General features: G+C 37.7%; 1 protein-coding gene across 1 annotated transcript in view; it reads left to right on the forward strand.

The window, feature by feature from the left end:
* The window catches only part of BNC2 (basonuclin 2), a 235276-nt gene that overhangs the window by 113728 nt on the left and 95635 nt on the right, over positions 1-25913 (forward strand). The window contains exons 2-3 of the mRNA XM_010562077.1: positions 3140-3242; positions 20009-20244. Of these exons, the coding sequence (XP_010560379.1) occupies positions 3140-3242; positions 20009-20244 (339 nt within the window). The remainder of the gene's footprint in view (positions 1-3139; positions 3243-20008; positions 20245-25913) is intronic.

The raw sequence follows: 25913 nt of genomic DNA on the forward strand, positions 1-25913 counted from the left end.
CCATGGTATGGAATACCCTGTTGGCCAGTTTGGGTCAGGTGCCCTGGCTGGGCATGAGAAGCTGAAAAATCCTTGACTGTAGTCTAAACACTACTGAGCAACAACTGAAAACATCAGTGTTATCAACATTCTTCACATACTGAACTCAAAACATAGCACCGTACCAGCTACTAGGAAGACAGTTAACTACATCCCAGCTGAAACCAGGACAGCCACGTTCATCTCCTGCTGCTGTTCTGGGTCCTTCCTGAGCCTGTTGCACAAACTGTCAGTGACTTGTATGCCTCAGTTAAATGCTGTTGAAAACCAGTAGAAAGATACTTTTAATAATTCAAATGCATATCCTTGCAAGGCTCAGTACATATGTTGGTTGCATTGTGAAGGTCTTTAAAGACAATGCTTTCTTTCATTTTAATGAATGTTAATGTTCCATCTGTGTGTGTAGGAACACACCTTATTCCTGGCATCTTGAATATTCTCTCTACCAAGTTATGCTGGTTTCCTGTTGGATATTGTAGTGATCTGAGGTAGTTACAATAATTCTGGATTAACTGAGTGAAGTGAAAAATGAATCTTTGAAATAAAGACTAAATTCTACTTGAGATTTTCAATAGCCTCCATCACTATACAGTGCCTAACAATTTATGTTGCCTTTATCCTGAGAACAACACTTTACTATCATTGTGTCTGGTTATTGTTTAGGGAATGTAGGGATCAGGCTAACAAAGTAATTTGGCCAAGATCATGCTAGAATGTGAACTAGAATATGAGTTTTTCAGTCCCAAATGATCATCTTGCAGATGAGGGCTTATCCTCATTACCCAGAAATATGCATGGGATTCTCAGTGATGGGATGGGAAACTACTGAAACCAGATCACAACTTGGAATCAACACGCCATTTGCAGAAAAAGCTGCCAAGTAAGACCAGGCTGAATGTTTTGGCCATGCTACTTATCTTCAGACTTTCTCATGCCAATCCATATTACTTTATAAAAATACATAGATCTTTTTGAAGACTTTTCAGATTTAGTTATTTGAGGAACAAGCTGACATTTTCAGGTTTCTGAAAAGTTTGTGTGAATTTTTTTGGGGGTATGTATGAAATACAGAAATCTTACTGAGTAGTTAATCTTCAACACTTTACACCATCAAGACTCTTTTTAACTCAGGGAAGAGGAAAAAAACATGAAACCTCTAAACTCCCCCCCCCCCGGTCTTAGAATTTATAAAGGCTAAATGGATGGTTTTTGAATGTGTGCAATAAAATACACTCTTAGGCTGAAACATTGTATTTCAGGTTCAAGCTGAATCCAATTTTTACAGGCAACCTGTTAACCTCTAAGCCAAAATAGGTAGGGTTGTAACAGAAATGCTGATGAGCCTTAATAAAGCAACTCTACCAAAGAACACTGTTTCATCTAGTATGTGTACATACACTGTATTGCTCCTATTATACATGCTGTAAGTGACACATGAACAGGACAAGATAACGTAAAATACAACAAATTTGTGTCACATTGGTGCAGACATTAAAAAAAGCTGGTGAATCTAAGAAAGCCTTTTATGATAAAATAATAATACCATTTTGTAAGCCCTTCTTCTTGCAGTACAATTAATTACTGAGTTCATTAATTAATGAACATATTAGAGAAAGAACACCATTACTGACCAGTGGAGACCTGATATATTACTGAGTCAATAAACTATTGAACAAGAAACAGGACCTTTCAGGAGAATTTTTTTCTCATAACCTACAAACACATATATTATTCTTGCACAGTCAGCACTTCTTTGGTACCCTTATATTTCATATTACTAATTCTTTTAATCACGCATACTACAGCAGTGTTTTATAACCTACCTAATGAGTAATTGGACAGGTGACATTGGGACTGAGGCCCTGAAGTGTCAAGCATAATAGAGCAGGATATTTTTTTCCCCACTAGGTTTTTGAGAGTAAAAGATAGTAAAAGAGCAGATAGGATAGGAGGGAGAAAGGACTCTTGTACCACAAATTTGGCAGAGAAGTACAGATTTTAAGTGGATCCATGAACTATAAATGACTTTAAATTGCTGTGTGATACAGATAAACAAGTAAAGACATAAAAGGTTTAAAATAACTCTGAATCTTTTTCATTGTCAGCAACCAAGGAGTTTACCTTGGCCAAGCTGAAGTTGAATGTAATTTTCTTTAAGTCAGTATAGTTAAGGTAATTCTTTTTTGGTATTGGAAGAGTGTGTGTGGGGGGGTGTTAGTTATTTGGAAAAGGTAAGAGCCTTCATAATGCTTCAGTATCTCAGTGGCAATAGGTACCAAGCACCCTTCCCCCACCTTAGCCCCCAAGTTATCATTGATTGCATCTAAATCTATAGAGGTATCTTTTCCTGGCAGCTCTGGTAGTTACAGTAGATTGTTAATCTGTGAATGATCAGAATAAGCCTCTCTGTCTCAGAAATCTCCATGCAAATTACTTCTAAATGCATGCCATAAATTTATTAGTAGCAGTTTGAAGTGCACAGGTCATCTTCTAAACTATTTAAAAACATATGTCTGTTACACATTAAAAAGAGTCTTATTCAATTTATATTCACTTTTCTGTAGATGTAGATAGCCCCTGTCAAAGTAAACCTGTGTAATTTTTGAAAAAAAAAATTTAAAAGGGAGATGAGGTGTAAGTAGAGATCTGTAGTTGTCCTTTTTGTAGGTTTTTGTTTCCTCATTTTACTCTTGGTTTTAATCAAGCTGATATGCTGCTACAGTAAGACATCACTAGTGACATTTTCCTTCAGACACTTGATGCAAAACCAGAAAATTTGTGGAACATCTACAGAGTCCTCATCCTACTGCTTTTTTTTCCTAAAAGAAATAGAGCAATTCTTTTAAAGACTTTAGGAATGTATTCATCTCCATGGGACAACAGACTATGTTATTATTGAATAAGCATTTTGGTTGTCATTGCTCAGGGGTACTGATGTGTGTTTTTGAAAGAAAATTAATCTCTACTTAAAAGAATGAGCAATGCTTTGAATGTTAGAAGGCTAGTTTTTGCTGTACAGTTAATACCCTTCTAGCCCTCACAACAAATTTGTACAAGAAGGAAGAAAGACATTAATACATTTTTTTGTTTCTTTTTCCAGGCTATCCGCTGTACACTGGTAAATTGCACATGTGAATGTTTTCAGCCAGGGAAGATAAACCTGAGAACCTGTGATCAGTGTAAACATGGCTGGGTGGCACATGGTAAGAAATGTCTGTTCCTGGCTTGTCTTCTCTATTCTGTCCGTCTTTCCCAGTATCTTTAAATACTTAGAGCTGGAGTGATACAGACAGTAGTGATATCTATTTGTCTGTACATGCATGTGCATGCATTCTGGGTTTGTGCACATGTATGCATGCACATGTTTTTTTTTTACAGCAATTTCTAGGATGAAAAAGTGAGGGTCTGTTATTCTGGCAATAGTTTCAAGTGCCACTGGAGTTCAACAGCTTGTGTACAGCTCAAAAGAATATTCTAGCCTCCAGGAAATGATACAGTTCTAGCAGGGCTTAGCAGAAAGGCAAAAAGTTTATAGTATGGTTGCACAGCAGAGTTTGTATTGCAAAGAAGCATCAGCCAATAAGTCACTGACCCTAATGGAAATTCAAACATACCAATGTTAAACTTCCAGAGCTTGGATGTCAGAATGAAATGAGTGTATCCTATATGGCTCAACAAAAGTGTGCGTATGTGATTTGTGAGTTGAACCTCTCTTCCCATGTTTAAGTAGCTAAAGAAAGAAAGGAGGGATTAGAATGCCCAGATCCTGTATAAAGGCATCAGTATATGTAGACCTTCCATTTTACTTATCCTTTACTATTTTGTGTGTTTAGTGGTTTTTTTCGTGACAGTCTTGATTAAGCTATGCATCAGAGAGAGCTGTATGCAGCTGTATTAGAAGGGCTGTATACAACTGTATTAGAAGGCAAATAAAGAGAATACGTAAAATGGTTTAATTAAAAAAAAAAGAGGAAAAAAAGGGAAAAAAGAGAAAGATTACTATGTTTGCAGAAGAAATCAGTGTTGGACATTTCTTCTCATGGTCTAGGCTATTGGCACCTAAGCAAGCACAGTCTCCATTCCCCACTGCTGCCAGACATTCAGTGGGTTATATTCTATAAATTTTATTTTAATTTGATGACACCTGGGGTGGAAGCTTAGTACTTCCCTCCTAAGATGCACTTGATCTCTTTTTAGTTCATGTCTGTGTGTATTTGTGCCTGAGTATGCTGACATATGGCAAGCGTGAATGCTCAACAAATTCAACAGCACAGACTGCCAGAGAAGTTTTTAAAACATCACATACATGGAAAGGAAAGTAGAAATGCAGGTACCATGCAGTCCTGTGACACTGCATAGTAATATATACAGCCAGCCTAGAAATACCCTAACACCACCGATCTGCTAGCTGGTTGCAGGTTTATTATATACTAGATTGTCTAGAGACACAGCTTATTTTCACTCCTCTTTATTCACAGAAAGCTATCTTCAGTCACAGTATAACCAGACTCACATTTCTTGGAAGGTTTGCTAAACCTTGCAAAATTAGTATAGTTCAGGCACGCTTCAGGTTTGCGTAGAATCAGCATCTGAGGTTTTGCTGATCCACAGATAGGGAAGACTTGTCTAGCTATTTTCCAGGGTGTCCTCCTGTTGAGTAATAGAAATTAGGAGTCTAGCACTTAGATTCTGGCATATGGGCATCCTGCATTTTCTTTTTAACCAGTACATCTTAGAAGAGTGTGATCAGATTTTCCTGATAAATTCTTCCCTGTGAGGTGGTTGAATTGAAAATCAGAATGTATGACAGTAATCTGAGATTACCACAGTATATATAGTAGAAATGTCCCTGTTTTATAAATCCAGAAAGTTAAAAGGTGAGTTTAATGATTAGGGATATACCACCTGCTCCTGTACCTGAGTGCTTGACATTCCGAATAGAAAACTTAATACAGCTATATATTATTAGAAAGTGTTTGTTTTACTACTGCACCAAGTGAAGAATGCTCTGATTTATTTTTTTTTTTAGTATACTTTGTGTACATTTGTCTGGAGTATTTACATCTTATGGCAGAGCAGGACAAGTCAAATATATGTTTCATATACATACTCAAAGCACAGGCTTATAAATTACTTCCTAGAGACTGTGATGCATCTGCTTCAATTCTTGATCTTAGCTGTTTTCCAGGATTTTGAGGGCAGCATTCAGGACACTGATCAATTCACTGTAGCGCCTGGATTTCAAAATAACTGAATCAGGTTGCTGTTCAGAAGTGTTTTTCCTTAAACCCTTAGCACGGTACTTTCAGAAGTTGTTCCCTGAATGCAAATAGTATTTCCTGCTGCTTTAATTAAAGGGTTTCCTTCTGATTTTTATTAATGAATTTCAACTCAGCTCCTTGACACATGATGTAGTGCTTTCCTGAATGTAATTATCAAAGAATAGGTGTTTCCAACAGGAAGTACCCTGCTTATTCAGTTCTGATAACCTAGAATCATAATTAACTGAATAGATCAAAAATAGCTTAGAACTGCAGTCTTCTCATGGTATACTTGACTAATCTGTGCAGAGTTAATTCATGTTAATAACTGCCATTTAAAATGTTGGAATTCTTGGAGTGAGGAAGAAAGGGCATACAGCCACCACAGTATTATTGCACTTAACAACTGCTAGTCTGTTTTCTTTTTTCCTGCTTCCATTATCTTTCTCATGTTTTTTCTCACTCACCTAAAATGAGCTGTACACATCTTGAAAGGAAAGGTTTCCTACAAGTTCAATTTTCTTCTGTCTGGAGTTGCCAAAAGTGGGATTGTCAATATATGAACAGACTCATCAGAGAAATTCTTCTGTGGCAAGATAAATGTTTCTGTTGGCAAAAGTTCAGCTTATCGAATTTTGACCCTGCACCCCTGTGCTACAGTGGTAATCCTACCATCAGTGTTTTTAAGGCTGAAGCCAAAAGCTGCATAGAGCGTAGCAGCATTTTCTAGTACTGGTGTGCATAATGGAAAATGGGTTATTGCTGGTGTGACTCTCTGGATGTTTTAAGGGATTTGGATAACTAGCCTGTTTTAATTTGTTTTCAGCTGAAGCCTGGCTTTCGTATTGTCAGCTTGGGTGGGGATTTATTTTCTAAAACAAAAAATAAATGGTTTAAATTGGATAAGCCATTTCCTAGGCCTCAAGCAGGCAAACAGATAACAGTTAGATGTTTTTCCTTCTATTTTTTTTTTTCAATGGTTAAGGTACTTTGTATCGTCCATATGGTGAAAAATAAAATCTTATTAAAATCTTAATAGTCAATTTTTTTTAAGGAGAATTTATTTTAACATAGGCAATTGCTATTTTGTGGCTTTTAAATAATGTAGGAGTAAGATGACTACAAAAAATTATTACTTTCTTGAGTGCTTGAATTGGTTTCTTCTCCTGCTATTTTTGTTGTATTAAAAGTAACATACTATACTATGAAGACAGTCATGACATTTTACTAGCTTTAGCACAAAAATCACTTACTCAAACTTTATTGGAAATAATGAAAAACCCACTTTATTTGCCACCCACTTCCCCTAGCAGAAGTAGCTTAGCTTATGAGGAAAGAAATTAAGCAAGTCTGCAGTAAAAAGATGTTGATTTCATTGAGTTTGCATTTTGCCTTGTATGCTTGTCATTGATGTCAGAATGACAACTATCATATTGCTAGCAGAAATACTCTTATTATATGTAGTCCAACAGATCAAAAGACCCAATGCATATCAATGGGAAATGCAGCCTACCCTCTCTCATAACTATTTTGCTCTAAAAAGGTGTGCCAAGGTGACATATGTCGTAGTGGACTAAAGCTATAATTTATGACATTCATATTATTTATTTTAGTTCCAGTATCTCAAACTTTGCAGTGATTTAAAAAAACACAGTATAATAATATTGTTAAGTTTGTCTGAAATCATTGTCACCTTGTTTCAGAGAGTCAGAAGATGAGAAAGACTATCTCTGTCTTGCCTTCACACTGATCACTGGTAAAACTCGGACAGCAGCAGCATGTTTTTCAGATGGTTTTGGTATACTGTGCATTCTTGGACTAGCTGAATTTCACACTGTTCAATCTACTCCAGGAAATGAAGTATTCTGTGAACATTTTTGCTGTCTTCCTTCTTTTTTTTGTCTCTCAGAGAAAGCTGATCCTTAGTCCTGTAGTGATCTTTGATGTCTTTTCATCTGCATCATGCCAACTGGCATAGCTCAGGGCTGGGCTATTTATTCAAGTAGAGTTTAGTACCTCTCTGAGGTATGATGAGGCCACATACGGCCCCATCTCCAGTCCAAGACTTGGCCAAGCCTTTTCTCTAGTAACTCTGAGATTAAGTTCCTTTTGGTTTTGATGAAAATGACATCAAATAGGTGATTTTGGCACATAGGGCAAATCCATTACTCTTTTTCAGTTTAAAAGCTGCCATCCAGTGAGTACTCGTGCTCAGAGACTTGCCATGTGGGTTACACTTTCATTTTGTGAAGGAAGTTTTCTGCTGTCGGTATTTATCTAATGCATGTACTAGCTTGCTGTAAGTGAGACTAACAATGAAAACAACAACCTCCACTAGAAAATGGAGAATGCTCTGTTATAAAGTCAGATGCATGACATGGCTGTGACTTCTTCATTCAGAATGGCTGAATTTTATGACTTTCTACATGGTAGTTCATGAAATTGTCAGGTAAAAGAAACTTGAAGTGAGAACATAAGAAAGGAAGGACAGGTGTAAATAAATAAATAATAAACAAAAGAAGAATACTGTGGAAATTTTAGAAATTGCATCTCTCCCTTACCCTGAAGTTGCTGAAAAGACTTGGTCCAGGAAGAAGGTTTAGATTGTAAATGTGAGCTGCATGAGAATGAGGCGAGAAGGAAGAGGAGTGTTATGTTGAAATAAAATTCAGCAGGGTTCCTATATTTGTCTCAGTCCAAAGCTGTTAAGTGAAAGAAATCCAGGTTTGCAAAGTCAAAGATCATCTCTAACAAAACAAAACAAAAACACGTCACAAATCTTGGAGTCTCTCTAAAAGCTGGCAGAACTGCCATGTTGTTCTTTACTTAAAAATGGACATAGTAGAGAATAAATACTAAAAAAGGAAAGGAGAATTGTAATCCTATCATTATAGTTTACTGGTAAAGTAATTGGGTTGTTTTTGTATTATTCCATAGGATATAAAAAATAATCACAATTTTAGCATACTGGACATATTGTTTCCTTCTATTCAGTTTATTTAATTCTTTAAAATGCTTTAAAATGACAATAGTATCATCAATTTCTTTTTTTTTTTTGTTACACAGATTTTTAGCAAATTATCTACAATTCATTGATAACAAAGGCTAGCTCTTCATGACTTTTAAAGAAAAACAGGCTTTTCCTGTCTTCTACTGACAAAATCATTTAAGTCCATCTGTTACAACTTCCTCTTGACCCTGAAGGCTGGGGCATATTTTTCATTACTCAGTTGCTTCCAGGAACTTTACCTGATTAACATTCATTACTGGTAAACACTTTCTAAAGTCCCTCCTTCTGCCTATGACATCCCTTTTTTCTTCTCTTCAGCCGCAGTTCCCAAAGCGGCCAATGCAGCACAGAGAAGATGCACTCTGTTATCTTGTGGGTACTCTGACCCAGTATCTGGTTTTAAAGACTTCCACATTGGTAGGAATGATGTGATGTAGTGTTTGCTTTGGGTTACTCTGAGATCACCCTTAATGCAAGTCAAGCTGAGGTAAAAGCTAATGAGAGTATCCAAGCATTAGGGCCTCCCAGACAAATAATATTGTTTCAAAGGTTTATAAGACACAAGTGACGGAAAGGAAATAATGCTTAGTTGCCCCAAGATCAAATAAAAAGTCTTCCTTTTCCATCCTTGTATTCAGCTGATACTTACATAACCATGTGGCCAAGAGTTTAGTCCTCATGCAAATTTTACATCCTCAGGTGTCGAGTAAGGTTTTCCCTGGGGGAAACCCACAGGCTCTAACTTACATATGTTCACACTCACACCTCCTTGGATTTCCCTTAGGGTCCATTCAGATTAAAATCTTTTTTCTCTTCTTCCCTGCCATTCCCAGGACATCTTAACACAATCAGGAAGAGGTTAGACCTTTCTCCCTCTCCCTGACTTTATTGGCTCACAGCCCTGGCTTTGAATATTCCAATGTCCCTTGGATGTGGTCAGGTGAGATTATCCCTGACCAGACATTAAGCAGTCATCTAAGGAGTGCTCCAGTGCCCACTAAGCCCTAAACAGACCATTCTGAAGCATAGTGCCCTTTTCTGCTGGCTTGGGCTATATTCATATCTCAAAGTGAACCCCCTTCTCATTGTGAATGTTTTATTGTCTGAAAAACTTTTAATTTACTAATCACACTTTGTACTCTCACAGAACTGGCATTAATACCATCAGATACTCACTGGCAACTCTGAAATACATATAAGGCCACTTTTATAGCTATGATCTCCCTTTACTAGCTATAAAAAGCCCAGAGAGGTTTAGACTAAAGGTATTTCAAAAGTGCAAGATACTGTTATTTGGTGCCCATCATTATTGAATTTACATTTTACAGAGAAGGCTTCATCCGATTTAGTACACCCTATACCATATGATAAAATGCTAGGAGATGTCTTGGACAATGATGTCATACCCTCTCTTCTTAAGGAGAGAATCCAGTAAGGAAAAAAATAGACTTGCTATGTGCAAGATAGATCAAAGGCAATAAACCCAATGATTTTTTAATTAGCACTTGGAATTCCTCTTTCCAGACATAGCAGAGGCTGCTTTTTGGAAAGGTAGTCAGTGAAGCCCTTGATGGTGCCCTCTTACCTGCGGTGATAGGAAGTTCACTACATGGTGTAGCTTCAGATAGGAGCAAAAGAGTATCTGGTGCTCGCTGCTTGATTCCCAGATGAGCAGGATAAATTCTGTGGGACCTGAGAGTGCAAATTGCCAATGGATTTGTGGGACAGCAGTGGTGGACTTCTGCAACATGCGTCCACAATTCTCCAGGATGTTTAGGTGACAGTACCTGCTTACTTGTCTGTTGTAACACCTACGCTGCTACACATGAATTGCTGTGATGTGCTAACCACTTTATCATTTTATTACACTTTATTACATCATAAATTTTTATATCTTCTTAACGATCCTACAAGAAGCTTAATTGTTTATAGGAACATCTTAATTAACTAGAGTTCACTAGGTTAAGCAGAACACAAATTGAAAGAGCTCTAAATGAAACAAACCCTACCACTCCATTCCATATAGCTTCATAAGGTTAAAATGGGATTTGACTGCAAGAATTAAAAATTCATACTGCTTTCAGATATTACAAAGTAACGATAATACGATGCATAACTTTACCTCAGCTTTCTGTTTTACAAATGTGAAATTCAATGGAAAAAAACATATTTTATTTTTTTTGCCTACTAGGAAGAATTTCAATTTGAGCTGTAGTATTATGAGGAAACTTGCCCCAGATTAATTTAGCAGACAATAGAGTTACTTTAATATCCTATTTCCATCTGGATTTTAGAAATAGAAAAGATAATACAAGAAATATATAACACGAGTCTCAAAGACTTCTCTGATGATATTCTAATTGATTACAGTCAATTATTCTGAAGTATATTTAACAGGAGCTTTGTGCAGTGGTCACAGTACATGAATTGGGGTGGAAAAGATTAATGTTCATGAACGGTAGAACTAGCTATATGAACCAGTCTTCCCAGGGTCCAAACATCTTCAGTTGTCAGCAACTTTAGGACAGCAGGTTTTCCTGGGAAAACTGAGGTGATTTAGCACATGTGGGAGAGCATTTCATAGGCTTAACCAGAGTTACACCCTAGACTAAAACACCACCATGGTCTTGGCTTGCCTATGTTAAATGCCTCTACAACACAGTACTCATCCAAACAGAATGATGTTAACAGGTGGGCAGTGCCTGTTGCATTTTCATTACAGTTTTCAAGGCTGCATAAAAGATGGAAGGAGTTGCCTAGAGAAGTGGTGGAATTTCCCCCACTGTAAATATCAAAGACTCAGCTTGACAGGGCCAGCGATAACCTAATCTGAGGCCCTGCTTTCAATAGAAGGCTGCACCAGACAATCTGCAGAAACCCCTTCCACCACAGACTTTTTGTGAATCTGTGAATCACAGTTAATGGAATTTGAGGTGCATTTGGATTAAGACGGAAATCCTCCAAATCCAGACCACAATCCAGGACTCCCAAATGTGCTTCTGTCCCGCTGTATATAGTGTGTCAGCCAGATGGTATTAGGACCATTAAGATGCATATTAACTCCTATCTCACCATTATTAAGGGAGAGAATATTTTTAAGGTGTTAATGGCTGATAGGAAGGAGGCATTGGCTTTGGAGACAAGAGATAGAAAAGATCCAAGATGAATGACTCATCAAGGTAATAGAAAGAGATATATATTAATTTAGTGGCTTCCATTATAAATTGTAAGTTTCAACAATGACACTGTCAATCCATGTGTCAAGGAGCAGCAAAAGCAGAGCTGCCCGGCAAAGAGGTCTGAGCCAGGAGTTAAGGGCAACTCCAGCAATGGCCATGCCTGCACCATGGGCACAGTTACTTGAGGTCTGATCACAGTAGACAGAACCAGGTGCTGGTAACTGGGTCCATTGACAACCTCAGACATGGCAAGGGAATGAGTGAGGTCAAGGGTCCATCCAGGGACTACAGTCAGGAACAAAAGAAGCTGAGGCCAGAGACAGGGCAGAAGACAGGACTACAGACAGGCACACCTACAATGTACCTTACATAGGGAATGAAGGTCCAGGCCTGAGGTCTAGCAGGGATCCTGGACCCATGCACTGAGAATGCAGGGTTGAGATCTCCAGAGAGGCTGGTCAGCACAATGAAGGCCAGTTGGTACACTCAGCACCGTGACATCATGGACTGATCAATAATTGCTGTCTGTAGCAGAGGTGGCCAATGGTACCAACACACACAAAAGCAGCTGTGTGTTGGGACACTCACATGATGACTCTATATGTATTTCTTCATCAGGGTACACTAGTGCTGAAGTCCTCCTTCCCATAGGCACAAATGCACCCAGAGAAGACTGCAAGGTCCAAATCCCACAGAAGAGAACAGGCTCTGTTTCATCTTCCCTTCCATGGTCCCCATAGTCAAGTGTCTTCATTCATGCAGTACGCCCATGCAGGAAGTGTCTAGTAGTCCAGAATGAAGGTCATCTACAGCTTGTTCCTTTGAACACATTAGCTATCAACCAGGAGGAGGGAGAAGAAGCCTACCACTTTATTTATTTATTTGAGGGGTCAATTCTGAATTTAAAACATGCTCACGAGGTATCACTACACAAAGTTAGATCTAACCATTTTTAGGAGAAAGCATTTGGGGATTTTTTGTTCTTTCTTTTTTTCTCTGTAATAGTATTTTCTACTATCGAAGAAAAATGTTTTTGTATAGAAAGAAAACATAAAAGAAAACACCTGTTTGGCTTGCAGGAATTGGCCAGGGAGGCGGTTTTCCTGACAGGCCAAAAGCGACCAGCACAGGGCCCCTTTAAAAAAAAAGTCAGGTGGTTTTTTTTTTCCCCCTATTTCATGTGAGCATTGGCAGAAACTCTGACAAGCAGTTCTTCATATTTTATTATGTTCTTGTCTAGCAGAATCTCTGTCAGGCAAAAACCTTGTCAGCGGAAAAGCTGTCGTAGGATCAGAGGAGACAAAAACAGGTGTCACAGAGGCAGTCAAAACTGAAGAAAAAAAAAGATTAGGCTAAAGAGAGAAAGGCAGACAATTACATTAATGCCATTGCTTTTATCTTATAGATGTGTGTTATTATCTCGGGGTGCTGAGTGCGCAATTGCCTCAAAGAAAAGTAGACAGGAGACAAGGGGAAACTTGATAGTTATTAACTGAAGAGGCAGTGTGTCAAAGCTGGATGGGGTTCAAAGTTTTGCAAAGGGATAAAAAAAATTGCAGACAGCAAGCAACGTCTGTGAACAAACTGTGGTTCTGCTTTCGGCTACATAAACCTAGTAGCAATCTAAATGTTTCAACTTGGAATCAGATCATAGACAGAAAAATTAATGAAAGTTTTCATTCAGACTTTTTTAATAACATTTATTTTGTGTACATGCAACTGAAGTGCTGGGGGTTTTTTTTGATCTGTTATAAAAATGTTGTTAGAGCATGAGGCATGGTGAGGCATGAAGACATTTATCAGTTTAGTTGCTGCGTTGTTTGAGTTTGAAACACCTATTATCAACACATGTTTAATTTTAAAATGCTATTAAGAATCCTTTTACTAAGTGTGAACATCTGTACGTGCAAGCTGTAAATTAGAAGATCACATATGTGTCCCTCTGTCAGAGACTAAATGCATTTGGCAAATGGTTTCCATTATTAGCTTTTAAATACAGTAAAAGGCAGAAGGAAAAGTTGATTTTGCCTATGAATCAGAGTATGCTTTACTTACTCTCCTTCCATGATCTTTTGAAATCCACAGTGTCTTAGTGAACATTTCTCATCTATCTGGATTAAATTGTGAAAGGGATGAAGACAGAAGTGAAATGGATGTCACCAAAGGATGCCATGTTGTAATTGGAATTTATACCCAGGCTGATTCAGGATGTTCACCCACCCATATAAATGTTAATGTCCCATGCTCTGTGCGCTTGTGCCAGGGGTGAATGGGATAATTTTCTACACCATGAAAATATTTGAGCCATTCGGTAGTCACTGGCAAGTTTTCTTGTCCTTAGTCACCTTCTAAGCATGGTACTTTTGAGGAGCAGTTTTTTCCGCCTACAAAATACACCATATTACACCATGTTACAGGTGGTATTAAATCTGCATCCTGAGGGAAGCTAGCTTAGACCACCTCTTATGACTGCAGTAGTTTGTCTGTCCTTCCAGCATTTTAGTCATTCATAAGCTACCTTCTGTTCTTGAAAGGATTTGTTACTTCTTTTTCTGTGGTTGATGGAAAAGAAGAAAATCTTGGAACTCTGAAATGTGAATCTGTTCATGTTCACCACTAAAATCAACAGCAAACTACAGTGCTCCACATTGCCATTAATAATATGGTATCTGTTTTACCATACTTGACAAGCTGTTGTTGCAACAGTATTATGGAATCTTTTTACGTTGGTGTTGTATGTTTAATCTGTCTGCCAATTTAAGTTTCTCTTGCTGTAGAAAGTGGCCCAGTTATTTAGTTTTAAAAGGTCTGGAAAGCTCTGTTATTGTCTGGACACAGACTATATAAAATTTCTTTTCATTTTCCTGTTGACCCTTGAACAAATCTAGTAACCTGGAAAAATGATGATGTTTATAAAATTGTATATTCTCATGTGTATGTGTGTATGCACTCCAACTGTGTCCCTCTTTGGTAAGCTAGAGAACTGGCCAGAGAGCATGCAAGAAAATCTACAGTGGGACTATTGCAGAGCCCAAATTTAAAACTGAAATGGAATGACATTCATAATGACCTGTACATTGCCTCTTACTGACTCTTCTCTGTGGTATTCTGAGATACACAGTCAGGCAAATCAGCTGAGAGAAGGGGTTTCACTAGACCTTTTCATCCCTCTCTAGGATACCTAAATATTTATCTAGGATCAGGAAATTAGCAAGAGGTATGTGTATTTACAACTCCAATTGCATTTAAACTAGGATATTTAAAATTCTTTTATATTCAGTAAAGGCAAAATGTCATGCTTTTATTGTAGCTATTCAAAAAACAATATGAGGCCTCTAAAGTACAAAATTCATCACTGCATACTTGTATTTCTTTTGCTTAATGAAAATGGAATCCACTCAGAAGCATGGCTTTTAATTTGGTTGACCTTGTCCACTGCACGTTGAGAAGGAAGGGGTCTCAGGTCGATGAGTAAATTTGCATAGCTGAGCCTATGAACTGGCCACAGTATAGATTAAATGAAAGATTTTGTCTTTATTTTCTGTCTTTTGACAAATTGAACAAGTATTTGAGCCTTATTTTAATATATCTTTTGTACTTAATTTCCTTTGAATTACACAGGGTCCCAAGACTCCAGTAAAATATAAATGGTGAAGCAGATTTCCCCTCCCTATTTTACTGCATTTTAAAAAAAAGGCAAAACAAACCCACAAATGGAACATAGAAGTTTGTTCATCAGTTTTTTATAAATAGGTCCAAAGTTTTTTGCTGGAATTTTGCATAATAAGAATGCTGCAAGCTGTAATGTGAAGATTGACATTATATCAATTTCAAAATTCTCTTTACAATTCAGATTATACTGAGCAGAGTCTCTGTAAAATCTGGGGGTTTCATTTACTATTCAAGAAGGTAAAGAGAGGATAAGCCAACATGGGGAGTTCAGGCTTTACCAAGAGGGTGGTCAAACGCTGGAACAGGCTTCCTAGAGAGGTGGTCAATGCGCCAAGCCTGTATATGTTTAAGAGGCATTTGGACAATGCCCTTAATAACATGCTTTAACTGTTGGTCAGCCCTGAAGTGGTCAGGCAGTTCGACTAGATGATCGTTGTATGTCCTTCCAACTGAAATATTCTAAATTATCTAAATGATTATGGTGCATACTTGATACTTTAGAGCTAGGTAAGAAAAACAGCAGTGAAAGTTTCCTAATTCCTATACTAATTATCCAATTAGTAATTTTGGGATGTTGAAGGCAATCTTCTGTAACGTCTTCTACTTTATAATCCTTTTTTGCCCCCCCTTTTTAATAGTTAAATTTTCTGAAACAAGAACTTGAAATTTAGGATTCACCACAGAAATATCCCTTGGCTGTATGTTGTTACAGTAAAACACAAGGGCCTTTTTAGGCTGTTCCACAAAAATTTTGATTACTCAGCAGGTATGCGAGTTTTAAAATTCATTAGATCTTTTCTTCCTCTACCAGTGAACAGTTTTCTACTCACACTGACATAAAGAATATCAGACTATCAGAGCAGTGCTAAGAATTGAATTGGGCTGTTAAAAGGGAGCCTTCTTAGTTTAAGCACATAGCTAGGCCCATCATAGTCATGTTTTTGGAAAAGACTCTGCAGGTTACAACCAAAAAGTCACAAACATGTTAAGACTTTTCTGGGTGAACTTTTGAGCCCACTGAAAGTGTAAGAAGTATGAGTAATACCTCATGCTCTACCAGGAAGGGACTTTTAATGTGTGGTTTATGATGTTCAGTCACTGATATCTTCTTAATAAGGACACATCTGTTTATGTCATTTTTCAGGTATGATAAAGCTCATTCTTTTATATAGCATGTTTCATCTTGAAGTCTCCTAAGCACTTATGAAATCATACACTGTCAACTATTTCCTTAGCAATCTCTTTTAAAGAAACAAGGTAATTTTTATAGATTACAAATTATAGTGAAAAGTTTCATTCTCCTGCCAAGTGCAAGGGGGTTCAATAGTCAATGATCTGAAAGACTTTCAGGTGCTTACCATACTATCATTTCTCTATGGGTGCAAGTGTATTTCCTTTCTCTTCATGTACAACTTTTCCTTTTCTTTCTTTTTTTTTTTCTGACTGTAGCATGAGGTTTGTCTTTAGTTTGCAAATGTTCTTACACATCCGTGCAAAAATATATGCTTTGCTGTGTTATAAATTACACATTTCAGTGCATATCCTGACTTGTACTTCAAAAGGATAAAATTCACTGCTTATTTGTTTATTACATAATGTGCAGAATAAGGCCAGAAATCAAAATTGGAGATAATTTCAGTGTCACTTGGAGTGTTAGTCCAACAGTGGACTAACTCTTATTTGTGTGTGTGTGTGTTTTGAGAAGCAGATCTATAGATAACATCACTTGAAAACATGTTGCAGATAAATGGAATAGTACAGGGTATTTTGTGAAAATTTCTGTCTGCTGGTCAAGGAGTGTGCTCAGTCATTAAAAAGGACCTTTTTTATTTCTTTTTTCACTTCTATTCCATCTTGGCCTTTCCAAAGCTGTTATCCTCGGAGTGGATAACCACATTACATAACGTGGGTAAATGTCCAGAGTTTTTTACTCTCATTCTATCTATTAGTTTTATAATCCACCCAATAGTCTTTAGATAAAGATATCGTACAGCCATTCTGGCTAGTGCCAAAGTAGACTCATGACCTTAAAATCTTCAGCAAGCCAAGTCTTCTTTAGCTGGAAGAACTTGCTTTTCCCCACTGCAGGCATAGGATTTACTGTTAAGTAAAGAGAAACGAAAACAAATATTAAGATATATTAGAAATATATGATGTAGTGATTAAAAAGGATTGAATATTCCAAAAATATTCATTCATGTCTTGACTCTGGTCTGAATTTGTGTAAACGTGGAGAAGCCAGTTAATGTCTTTGGACCCCATTCTCATTCTGTAAGACTGAAGGTGGAAAGCTCAAGGTGATCCAGATCTGCTTAATTATTTTGACAGTCTGGTAGAACATGTTACATCTATTAACACTAATATTATTTACAGCATTCTTATTGCAAGTAGTAGTAGTATTTTTTTAAGAATACTAGTATTTTACTTTCTTTTACTCCTTCCAAATGGTTGCTCTGCCCCCCAGGTACACATATATATGTATCAGCACACATACAGCACAGTCTGCACAGTAACAAAACCAATTTTCTAGGCTTTTCTAGCTGAGTACATTGATGACACATCTGTTACGGTAGTAGAAAAATAACCATGTTACAAAAATATCATACATAAAAGGGGCAAAAAAAATATAGGAAAGTATTTGACCTGGATAAGCTTCAATCAAATCCCATTCATTAGACCTTGTAAATAAATCAGTCCCACATCATGAAGCCTATATAGCTGAAGTACTTCGGAATAAGATCTTTTGGAAGAAAAATCGCACCCTTCACATTCTTCAGTATAAATGTCCTGTGGAGAGACATAAGACTGCAGTCCCTAGGCTTGCCAATTCCTTATCTTTTTTGAATGTTAAATTAATATTTAAAGCTATTTATTCAAAGTTGACTTAACCACTAGAATAGGAAAGATCAGACAAATCAGTTGCAAGAAATGAAGTATGAGGAAACCAGAACTCTTTGACAAAGTATTCCTTGGAGTAAACGTGTTGAATGAAGCCAGTGAGTAAATGATAAGGGCCTTTGCGCTCTGGATGTAAGAAAGCAATTTATCAAGAGTACATGAACTCTCCAGTGACCATAAACCAAGAAGAAACCAAAGTACAGGAGAGAAGAAGTCCCTATAAAATTATTTTAAATGCTCAGAAAGTTTTATTTTAAAAAAGCAGTGAGAAGCTTAGGTGCTGCAACATAGTCCATAAAATGGAAATAAAATTAAATTTAAACATTGATACTCAGTAAAACGTGTGATGTCATGTGCAGTTCCATCATATTTAACTTCACAAGGGGATAAGAATTACCTTCATCCTGCAAACCTCTCCTTCCCTCATCTCTATATTATTCACGTCACAATGAATAACATGAAATTCACACAGAAGGGTAAAACAAAACCAGCCAGCTCAAGTAGCAGTGAATTCATGATAGAAATTATGGTAAATCAGGGGACTAATTTTTAACATGTTTAAAAGGCTGGGGTATAGTGTGTATCTGTTTTCTTTTATTCCCCTAGAAGTTAAGTCTCAAACCTTTAACAGTCCAAATCAATTCTGAATAGCTTCAGTTTTGTTCATCAGTTAATCATAAATTTTCTGTAATTTCTTTTGAACTTAGGAGTATTGTAGTCTCTGGGGCTCAGCTGAGCACCCTTCTGCTGTAGGAATTAAAGTTAATTGTGATCTTTGGAAACTAGGCCTGTTTCGGACTGCATCCGTGAAAAAGAATGACTCAGTGATGAGTGGTGTCCCTCAGGGTTATATTGGGACTGGTACTGTTTAATATCTTCATCAATGACATAGACAGTGCGATCGAGTGCACCCTCAGCAAATTTGCAGATGACACCAAATTGAGTGGTGCAGTTGACACACCCGAGGGACAGGATGCCATTCAGAGGGACCTGGATAAGCTCAGGAAGTGGGCCCATGTGAACTTCAAGAAGCTCAAAGAGGCCAAGTGCAAGGTCCTGCACCTGGGTTGAGGCAAACCCCAATATCAATACAGGCTGAGGGATGAAGGGTTTGAGAGCAGCCCTGCCAAGAAGGACTTGCAGGTACTGGTGGATGAAAAGCTGGACATGAGCTGGCAATATGTGCTTGCAGCCCAGAAACCAACCATATCCTTGGCTGCATCAAAAGAAGGGTGGCCAGCAGGTCGAGGGAGGTGTTTCTGCTGCTCTACTCCACTCTTGTGAGACCCCACCTGGAGTACTGCGTCCAGCTCTGGAGTCCTCAGTACAAAATGGACATGGACCTGTTGGGAGTGGGTCCAGAGGAGGGCCACAAAAATGATCAGAGGGATGGAATGCCTCTCCTGTGAGGACAGACTGAGAGAGTTGGGGTTGTTCAACCTGGAGAATAGGAGGTTCTGGGGAGACCTTATAGCAGCCTTTCAATGCTTAAAGGGGGCTGGTAAGAAAGATGGGGACAGACTTTTTAGCAGGGCCTGTTGTGATAGGACAAGGGGCAATGGTTTTAAACTATAAGAGGATAGATTCAGACTAGATATAAGGAAGAAATTTTTTATGATGAGGGTGGTGAAACAGTGGAACAGGTTGCCCAGAGAGGTGGTAGATGTCCCATCTCTGAAAGCATTCAAGGTCAGGTTGGATGGGGCTCTGAGCAACTTAATCTAGTTGAAGATGTCCCTGCTCATTGCAGGGCGGTAGGACTAGATGACCTTTAAGGTCCTTTCCAGCCCAAACCATGCTGTGATTCTGTGGTTCTATGAATCATTCAGGTGATATTTCTGTGGAAAATAATTGCATCTGCAAAATTAATTGTGTTTAAATAATTCTTTGGGATTATTTTCTTGTCTTTCCTTTAGCTCTTCTCTTATACTTAACCCATTTTCTTTCAGCCTTGGACAAGCTTAGTACTCAGCACCTCTACCACCCAACCCAAGTGGAGATTGTGCAGTCCAATGTTGTGTTTGACATCAGCAGCCTGATGCTCTACGGTACTCAGGCTGTGCCTGTGAGACTGAAGATCCTACTTGACCGACTCTTCAGTGTACTGAAGCAAGAGGAGGTGTTGCATATTCTACATGGCTTAGGCTGGACACTGCGAGACTATGTTCGAGGCTACATCCTTCAGGTAGGAAATAAAGCAAAGCATGTTTCCAAGCCCAGTTAACTGAATTATTTTTTTTGTACAGATGTAGTGACCATGCACCCAAAGAGGTAGAAGGATATGAAGTAAATTTAGTGTGGCATGTTGAAGACTAATGATGATGTTGGCAAAATGAAATGTTCAATTTTTCCTAAGCTAAAAAAATGCAGGTTACTTCATACCATAGCATTTATTTGTACTTGCTTATGCTTATTGTAGGAAATACCTTAAATACTGCAAATACTGAGGTTAGCTAGCTGCAAGCCTGATTTGGTCATCAAAGGCAACTGGCAAGTTTTCAAGGGCTACTGTTTGACTTAAGAAACTAAGATCCAAGTCAGCAGCTCCTTCATCTTTTCTTTTCTTCTCTAGCAAGATGCTTAATAAGGGCTAGATGAAATGGGCATTGTGATCATAGTTGTGTTGGCAGGTATCCTTACAGTGTCATGTATAAACAGGAAAATCCTGTTTATAAGGCCATTTTTAAAAGGTAGTTTTAAATAAAGTGTTATGTGCAGATTAGTTAAGATAAGATGAGCAAACAAAACATAAGTAAACAGTAATATGGACAAGCATTCTTTATGAGTATGGTCATGAATTCGTATGGTTGCTTATCTGAAGAATTTCATCATCTGTTGGGTTCCGAAGTGAATTATTACATTTTATAAGACTATTTCTGATTGAGAATCTAACACTACATGCTTCTGAGTTCTCTTAATTGCTACTGACTTTGTGGGAGCTCTGCGTCATCTAGAAGTCATCCAGTTATTGAAGTGGACACACCTGAAAAAATTTGAAAATTCTAGTTTCCAATTTATTTCTTTACTTTCTTAGGCAATGATAGTGTGCTTGTCACTATAGAGAACATATGGGAATCTTTAGTCCTGCTCTAAGGAATTCTGATGGTATTTTTTAATTCCTCTTCAGTTTTCTGTCGTTCATGTGAAAAAATTGCTTAGCCTTACGTAATTCTATGGAAACGTTCATATTCTGTGTTCTTAATTACACAGATTCTCACAGAAAAGTGTTCTGAATTGTAGAACAGTCCTAGGGAAAGAGTAATAAAAAGGCTATTACTTTAATAATGAGATCCTGTTATTCTTATTAGGATATATACAGAATGAAGCTCTTTAATTGTTTTAGGATTCTCTCAGGCATCTCTTTTGTAAAAAGCTAAATGTTACATGTGTTCAAATACAATAGAATCCATTTTTTCCATTCTAAAACTTATACATAAGTATATATCCATGATATTTATACAGTAGGTATCTATAGATGTTTGTACGATATATATATATGGATATGTATCTATAGATGTTGCATATGATATATAAACTAGATAGGTATATGATAGATATCTGTAGATACCTACTGTAATGGCATTATATGCATATTGCAACATATTTTAGATTCCTGGATTCTGAATGCTACTGATGAAGAGGGCTGAAGAAATATGATTTGCAAAGGAATATGCGTTAAAAAATGCATCCTTTTTAAGATATAACATTAGAAAATTGCTGTTTACTAAATGCGATTAATAGTTAGGTGTAATATATTACAAGCGCAGAGTGTAATTCAGTGTCCCTTACAGTCAAGAAGACTGAAATCAGTAGTTTTCTTGTTTTAAAGGTTCTAGAATTGGGCTTATATTGATTTTGTTTTAATTATCTGTTGGAATGATGTTAATATATGCAAGAATGGCTTGTAATAAAATTACATAGAGGTTTGTACTGAGTGAGATTGTGACCTATGCATCTGAGTGGTGTAAAGGCCTATAATACACCATTAGGTCAGAGTTCAATTTATCTGGCTAAAACTCAATCACATGGTAGCCCTCGAGGCATGAATTTTACCATTACTACATTTAACAACAGTGTATTGAATATTATGTCAGTTAAAGGAGAACAATTATCAATGAAAGTTAAGGGCAGCTGTAACGGTCTTGCCACATATTGACTTGGTTAGTGCTTGGCTGTGGATTGTGCTAGTGGGTGAATGAAGACCTACGATAGGTGTAGTCAAGCCTGCCTGTTAGTTTAGCTCTCTAATTTCAAAGAATCACAGATTGTTCAAAGTTGGAAGGGAGGTCATCTTGTCCAACGCCCCTGCTCAAGCACGGCGACCTAGATCTGGTTGCCCAGGACCATGTCCAGACAGCTTTTGAATAGCTCCAAGGATGGAAACTCCATAACCTCCCTGGGCAAAATAATGCATTTTGTTTCCATTAAAGCTAGGAAGCTCAGTATATAGCAGAAAGGGAACTACTTAGTAAAACATTTATGAAGAGAAACTGTAGGAAAATTAGTCAAATCTATGATAATAAAAAAGACTTGTTTAAAAAGTAACTCTATTGCAACTATCTGATAAAAAGGAGAAAAGGGGCATGCGGCGAAATTTGAAAGGAAATGTGTAGTAACACTAGCACAGTAAAAGTGCATACAGGTGAGAACTACAGGTAATGTCTCCTTCAAGCCAAAGGTGTTGTTCCATAAAGGTTGTCTTTAGAGAATTGGAACTCTTCACAGAATTGTTTGAGGCTTTCAAACTCACCTTTTCCACACAAAAAGCTTATGATGAAATTGCATGAGCCTCCTATAGGAGAGCCAAAAGTATCAAGTAGCAAAAGAAATCATCCAGAATATCACAGAGCTATGGGATTATTGGTAGGTTGTCATGCAGTGAATTAAGGAATATCTGATTCTCAGTCTGGAAGTATAGTTCTTTTTAACTTGTCGGTGCAAACCTGTCTAAGTTATAATCTAGTCCAGTCAATGCTGGTAAATTTACCATACATTCATACATACTCATTGTACATCAAATACACAAATACATATCTCTAAGAAATGGTTTAAATTTGCTATAATGCTGTAGTTAGAGAAGCGTAAACCAGTAAACTAGCTTGTTTGTCTCTAATAAAAATAATATTTTAAACTTGTAAGATGAAATGATGGTTATCACTGTTTGACATGGGGGCAGGGGGAAAGAAAGGTTAGTAGCTTTGGGAATACTTGCTCAGAAATACAGAACTTATTTGGAACGTACAGACTCTAAGACACTTTTAAGTGTATTCTGCAAGGAGTAAGAGAAGTATCAGAATAGGGAAAGGGAATGGTTGTGACAGATTCTAGAATAGTTAATCCAGGTTAAAGTTCCAGTGTTCTCCAATCAACTGCAGTGCAAAAGATTTGTAAAGCTGGTACAAAATAGGCGTTTCATGCCTTGGCAAGGTCTGAGACATCAGTTTGTGATGAATTTCCCCTGAATCATGATGGAATTGTTAAATTATTTTAACATTTTCCCTAAATGGAGGGGGTTTGGAGGGGGAAAAAAAAAAGAAATCTTAGCATAGATGTATCAACTCAAAATCTGTTATTTTAGTATTGCCAGATATTTTCTTTTCTGTTCAAGATCCATAATGAAACCCCTTTTTCCACAAAAAAAGAAAATACTTTTTCACAGTAACTTTTGAGAAAAACCTCAGTTTGCTGCACTTGAGAAGCAAGAGAAAACCAGTGCTTCTGTCTAGTTGTGTATTAGTGCTGCAAGGTGGGTGGGATTATTTGTAATACCCTCATTTTGACTAATAATGTTTCTAAATAGCAAATTAAAAAGCAGTGGGCAGAGAAAAATGCAGTATTTATTGCTTCATTCAGTGGATGCATTAATGGAGCACAGGAAGCGAACGAACCCTGAAGCCAGCAGAGGTAATGTGATACACCGCCTTTCACATTTGGGCACAGTCACAGCATTGCCAGTAATGGCTGAAAGGCATTAAGACCTGGCAAGCTTTCTCTGGCCTCTGTGCAATAAACCTAATTTCTGGTGAATAGATACCTATCACTGAAATGTCAGTGAGTGACAATTTGGTCAGCAGTTTTATCAGATTGCTAACAAGATTAATGTTTTAGAGGAGGAGTTGTTCTCTCATCTTTAGAAGTGATCCTCAAAAAAACCTTACTGCATAGGGGAGCTTCCTGGACTGCATCTGCTCCATGGGCATCCAGAGTGCTTCAGTTTCTAGGCTTGTGTATCCGGTACCTATCTCAAGGAACTAAGCTGTATTTGGTGTGGAGCTATTAATGAGCCTGTAGATTTTCTCTTTGGGAACAGCCAACTCAACAACTGTCTACATGACAAGAAATGATTCTGTCAACAACAGTAACTGTTTTGGGTCAGTTTCTGCACCTGCTACTCAAAGAGATGTGATTAGTGGCTCTATTAATTTGTGTGAAGTTACTTTTGCTTCAAAGAACAGTTCAGCTGTGACTAAGTCTCCAGCCCTGGTTTGGTTTCAGCTGAGCTGAGAGAAGAGGTGACTTTGCCAGCTGTTCTCCTCTGTTCCACCACTGGAGAATACTTTACCCCACCCATTTGCTAGTGTAACTACCTGTGTAACCACTCCCTAGCTAGGTTCTCTGTAAACAAGGCAGGTTAGAAAAATCCTCCTGCTAAACATGTGCAAGTTAACTCTGATTATTCTGTGAGGAAAGGCTAGAGAGCAATTATGCCAGTAGCAGTGAACAGCTGGAGCATTCAGCTTTTACAGTGGTCCAGCTGCAGATGACAGGACATATGACCACAACTTAGAGGCCATAAACTGACTCTTTGCAAATAATGAATCAGTGTTTTGAGTAAGAGATCAACACTTCTTCAACTGTTTTGTGATCAAATAGTTGTATTCCGTTAGTGAAAAGAGGAAAATAAATATTATCTTTACAGGACAAAGAAGGAAGCAGAGGCACAGAACAGAACATTGGCAGAATCAGGAAGAGGGGCTAGACCTAGGATTCCTGTTCTTACCATCGTTCCCTCGAAAAAAGTAGATTATAGTCAGTAGCTCATGGGCAACGTCTTGGCTGCCAGACTCTGTGGTGCTATTCACAGCTATGAGAAATTTAACAAAAAAACCCCAAAAACAAACAAACAAACAAAACCAAACCCAAACACCCAAAACCAAAATCAAAACTAAAGCCAGCTGGAAAAGTATGGGTATTTTATTGGCCCAAAAGGTGACTCACTCACAAAAGTTCATGCACTGGACAGTGCATGGGGAATCACTAATCCTAAATGAAGGTCTTTTCCGTGGCAATGTCAGTGCTGAAAACTGATGAAATTCAAAATTACTAGATATCATTTTCTGCTTTCGGAAGACTGGAAACTGGGAGTACAATGCTTTTCCTGCCTCTGTGGTTTCACCGTCAAGTCTGCTAATTTTAAAAGTAAGAAAAAAACCTCTGAAATTAATGACGTCCTCTGCCACTGCTGACTTGGGTTTGTGTGTTTCTTTGCCCACAGATACCAGCACAATTCCTACTTTATCAATTTAGTTAACTCTTCAAATGATGACCAGGAGGGACTGTGGTTTATTCTCCCATTGCTGTGTTGGTTCTGTAGGGCTAAAACAACTGTTGAGCAAGAACAATTGTTTCAGTCACTGATGTCAGCTAAGAGTAAACTCTCAGAAGGTATACATTGGGGGAGGGGGGGAATTAGCCATTTTTTCAAAAGACATCCCATTAACTAAAACAAAGTCATGCAAATTGTGAAATACATAGTGCAGGTTATATAATGCAGTTCCGAGATTTTTAAAGAAAAATTGGTTATATGCATAGTCATAGAATCATAGAATCATTTAAGTTGGAAAAGACCTTCAA

This window comes from Haliaeetus leucocephalus, unplaced genomic scaffold, assembly GCF_000737465.1.
Source record: "Haliaeetus leucocephalus isolate CR32 unplaced genomic scaffold, Haliaeetus_leucocephalus-4.0 Scaffold154, whole genome shotgun sequence".
Lineage (NCBI taxonomy): Eukaryota > Metazoa > Chordata > Aves > Accipitriformes > Accipitridae > Haliaeetus > Haliaeetus leucocephalus.